Source organism: Bactrocera latifrons, unplaced genomic scaffold, assembly GCF_001853355.1.
Source record: "Bactrocera latifrons isolate USDA-ARS-PBARC rearing strain unplaced genomic scaffold, ASM185335v1 scaffold_884, whole genome shotgun sequence".
NCBI classification, from domain to species: Eukaryota; Metazoa; Arthropoda; class Insecta; order Diptera; family Tephritidae; genus Bactrocera; species Bactrocera latifrons.
This window is the reverse complement of record NW_017537583.1, coordinates 65,198-69,257: the sequence shown is the minus strand read 5'-3', so window position 1 is coordinate 69,257 and position 4,060 is coordinate 65,198. Positions and strand designations below refer to the sequence as shown.

General features: G+C 29.4%; 1 protein-coding gene across 2 annotated transcripts; it reads left to right on the top strand.

Annotated features, from left to right (window-relative positions):
- Positions 1-1,726: 1,726 nt before the first annotated feature.
- LOC108977398 lies at positions 1,727-2,907 on the top strand. 2 transcript variants are annotated; one of them, XM_018947064.1, is made up of 3 exons: positions 1,727-2,095; positions 2,161-2,193; positions 2,427-2,907. In XM_018947064.1, the coding sequence occupies exons 1-3, from the start codon at positions 2,039-2,041 to the stop codon at positions 2,679-2,681; spliced, it is 345 nt and encodes a 114-aa protein (XP_018802609.1). In that variant the 5' UTR covers positions 1,727-2,038; the 3' UTR covers positions 2,682-2,907. The 2 variants fall into 2 exon arrangements, 1 of the variants encoding a protein (XP_018802609.1); XR_001994032.1 differs by lacking the exons at positions 1,727-2,095; positions 2,161-2,193 and adding an exon at positions 2,277-2,363.
- Positions 2,908-4,060: the final 1,153 nt, after the last annotated feature.

Here is a 4,060-nt window from a genome sequence, read left to right as displayed (position 1 = left end):
TCTAACTCTTTTGGTTTTAGGACTTACAAACAACCGTTATGTGAACAAAACTATAATACTCTCTTTAGCAACTTTGTTGCGAGAGTATAAAAATAATAATAAGATATGAAAGAAAAGATAAATATTATTTGATAATTTAAAATATAAAACAAACATTTGTTTGCACATATTATATTAGATTGTGCAGGCCGCCTTAAACGCATAAAATACATACATAATACATATGTATGTATTTATTTTTGTGTATTATATTAGACTGCGCAGTCCAATTTCAATGTATGCACACTTTTTTCACATACTTACTAAACAATTGATATTTGCTGCTTCTGATGATATTGCTGCAGCTTCATCATTCATAATAATTTTGTTCATTGAGTTATAAAATTCATAAGAAATAAAAAATTTTCCCAAAAATAATCAAACTTTAATTTTAAACGGTTGGGTTTACTAAAAAATCGTACCGACCTTTTTTTGTAGAGCATTCAGTTTGCTGCTAAATCTAAGGAACAAGATATTTTTGCAAGTAGTTGGAAGCGAGATATAAGATGTTCTATATGAAAATAAGAAAAAATAGAAAATTGTATGTAGGAGGACCTTCCCGTTACAATTAAGAACTCATTCTAGGAGAGGCCTTCTTATAGGTGTCTAGGAACCTATTTTTCAGAGTACCAAACGAAAACAAACGAAAAAAAAACTAATATGTATGTTGCTGCTGTCTTATGATTTTTGAGATATTTGCATTTAAAGTTCCAAAATTCAACTATTTAAAATTCCTGTTTCTCCGATTTATAATGAATTTTACATATATATTTTAACTTTTATATCCACTAAAACTCCTCTAATTAGCTACACATTTGTTATATTAAAAAGTGCAAMAATAACTTTTATTCAATATTTAACTTTTGTTCAATTCTTTTTGTTCACACAATAACAAAAGTGTTGCATTCAAACAAATAATCAGTGTTACCTTATGTACATATTTAACAAAAGAACCAAACAGAAGGATGCTATTCTAAATTATGGACGCAATTTTTCGACATTGTGTTCCGGCTAACTTTCAATATAGAACGCCATGGATGTGTTGTGCTAATGGCAAAGTGATATTGCCAGCATTAAAACCTTCACCCGAACCATTACATACAAAAATTACTATACAATCCTTCCACCTTTTTTTGTTTTGAATAAATGAATTTGACCTTAAATTGCGCGTTTTTAGAATCTGTAATTTTTTTTCTGTATGCTAAATTTCACGTCAAAATATTCATTTGTATTTGAGAGGCTCTAACAGTTAATTATTCGGTTTTTACTCTGTCTGAATTTATTGAACAAAGAAGTGCGATAATGCACCATGTCATACTGCGTTGGTTATTCGTGATCATTGTGCCACATTTTTAACTGTATTTTAACTATAGATATACGACGGAGGTTTTTTTCCAAGTCCTATAACTGGAAAATTCGATGGCATAAGTGAAGTAAAGGATATGAAATGGACACAATTTACCTTTCAATTTGATCACAGTAGTATGGTTTAAAATTTAAGTCATAATAGTCTAATTAGAAAGCATTGAGATATATTGTTACCCGGTCTTAGAGAAAACTGTAAGTGCTTTTAAACATATGTATGTACCTTGACATTTGACAGATGAGAATGTAAACGCACCAAAATTATATATTTGTATATTTATAGACTTTTTGAAATAAATTGAAATTCAGCCGATTGTTTTTGCATTATTTACGAAATAAGCTAAGTTCTTAATCTTAATTGYCAAAAATTTAGGCATTAGTCAAACAAAACACGCTTATTATTGTAAACGAATTTGGCTAATCTCGTTTTTGAAGATGAAAACATTTACCATACGTGTCGTTTTTTCTATATTCCAAGGAAATCAATAATAAGAAATTTTTTCTTTGTTAAAGAAAATAAGAACATTAGAAAAGCAGTGTGCCCTTGGCAATCCTGATGAAAACTTTGAATTGTCTTCAGAACTCGGGTCGTTGTCCTCTTTAATATCTTATTCAACGCGTAAACCAGAAGGTCATGAACATAGTGAAGATAGCAGAAGTGAGGAAAATGGTGAATTTCACTTTTTGCCGGGTGAGGCAAACTATTCTTATAACTATTTTTCGAAGAGCGAATCTAATTTTTACACAATTGGAAAGAGCCCTGGAAAGCATACGGCTGAAAAGAAATTGGTATAAAATAAAAAATAAAATAAAATAATTATTAACATTTTCTATATGTTTGTATTAGTACAGATGGAAACAAAAATTCATCATGTTCTTATAACTATTTTTCGAAGAGCGAATCTAATTTTTACACAATTGGAAAGAGCCCTGGAAAGCATACGGCTGAAAAGAAATTGGTATAAAATAAAAAATAAAATAAAATAATTATTAACATTTTCTATATGTTTGTATTAGTACAGATGGAAACAAAAATTGAGAATCACTTCATCGATGTCGGAACGATAAGCAAAGGTGGTATTTTCGGACTTGGTGAGACAATGAAATATCGTATTATAATGGCCGAAACTAGGGTTCAGTGTTTAGTTATACCGAGATATTGGTTATTTAAAGATGAACAAAATCCAGCTAATATGTGGCAAAGAAAAAAGATTCAATTAGATTTTACATTACCATCCAGAGAAGCTCTTTTCAGTTTGTTCCAAAATTCACGCTAATGGCAGAATGTTAAAAAAGGAATTGTATCTTCATTTAGAACGTCTGAAACGAAACTACAAAATATTCCAATAATGGGCCGTATTATGTCGAGCGACCAATAAAATTAAACCATGATTTTATACTAATAAATACAAATCGTTTTATATAAGATGTAATAATCCGATTTCATTCACCGATACATATAACCTGGACAAATTTAAACATCTTATAAAAACTGTGATAAGTTCTAAGCCCAAATAAATAAATAAAAACGTAAATTAATTTTAACATTTCTTTTTTTTTTTTAATATTATTCTTTAACCTCAATTGGAACACGACTTCATAATTTCAAATAAAAAACTACTTGTCAATATATATTCAAATTTGTAAACTAATTCGTTTCGAAGACATATYTAAGATTTCGCACTCCTAATTTAAGTCTCTGGTATCATAGAGTTAGTGCAACCACCGTTACTGTCAAAGTCATGTATACCTGAGTACTTTTAAAGACATGAATTGAATAATTGTACATACGGTTACGGTATTACTTGTCTTTATTTCATTAAAAACTTTCGACTTGTAATAAACTATGTAAGAGTACAGAAGACGTAGGGAAGTTCATAATATGTTAAAAAAGGTCTAGTAAAATTAAATAGATTATTGTTCTAATAGATGGTGGCTAAATGAGTATCAGCCTTCCCACTTCCCATACACATTAAAATACACAACATTGGTACGCCACATTCCCCACACTGATCACATCATCATTTGTTACTTACATTCTACACCACGTTCTAACACCCACACAATAACATCACACATCCATCAATCAAAAGAGCAGCACACACCAACACCTATACTTTTCGCCATGCGATTCCTTTGGCTATTTTTTACCTGTGAACCTTTTGTATTAAATTCAAATATATTTTATAAATTTTGTGAGTGAATAAATTCGAAAGTTCACAGCAACTTCAATTGAAGTGTAAACGAATTTTTTAATATCAGTTTTCGTAAAAATAAACGGTGAGTGCGGAAAAGTTGGTATATAAGATAAAACATGGACCTTCGAGCCTAAAAGAAAGGCACTATCGGAAAGTAACATAGAAAAAAATAAAAAATACGTTGAAAAGTGACCGAAAAATTAAAAAAAAAAAAACATAAAATCAAGTATTGTGAAAATACAAAATACGTTTAGTGTTGTGAGTCGTGAGTTTACAAATAATTCAAATTAAAAATAAAGTATACACAAGTGAAATAAAATTAATATATACATATACAAAACATACAAAAATATAAGAAAAGCAGATAAAAGAAGTTGGAATAACAACATACTCACACTCACTTCTGATCGGTATAATCCAAGAATCCCAGATGGAAATCAAGGTGAGTTGTATTGTTT

Coding starts and splice junctions, on each gene's coding strand:
- LOC108977398 (XM_018947064.1), top strand. CDS start 2,039: ATGAACATAGTGAAGATAGCAGAAGTGAGGAAAATGGTGAATTTCACT. Junction 2,096..2,160: donor TGAATTTCACTTTTTGCCGG/GTGAGGCAAACT, acceptor ACAATTGGAAAG/AGCCCTGGAAAGCATACGGC. Junction 2,194..2,426: donor ATACGGCTGAAAAGAAATTG/GTATAAAATAAA, acceptor GTATTAGTACAG/ATGGAAACAAAAATTGAGAA.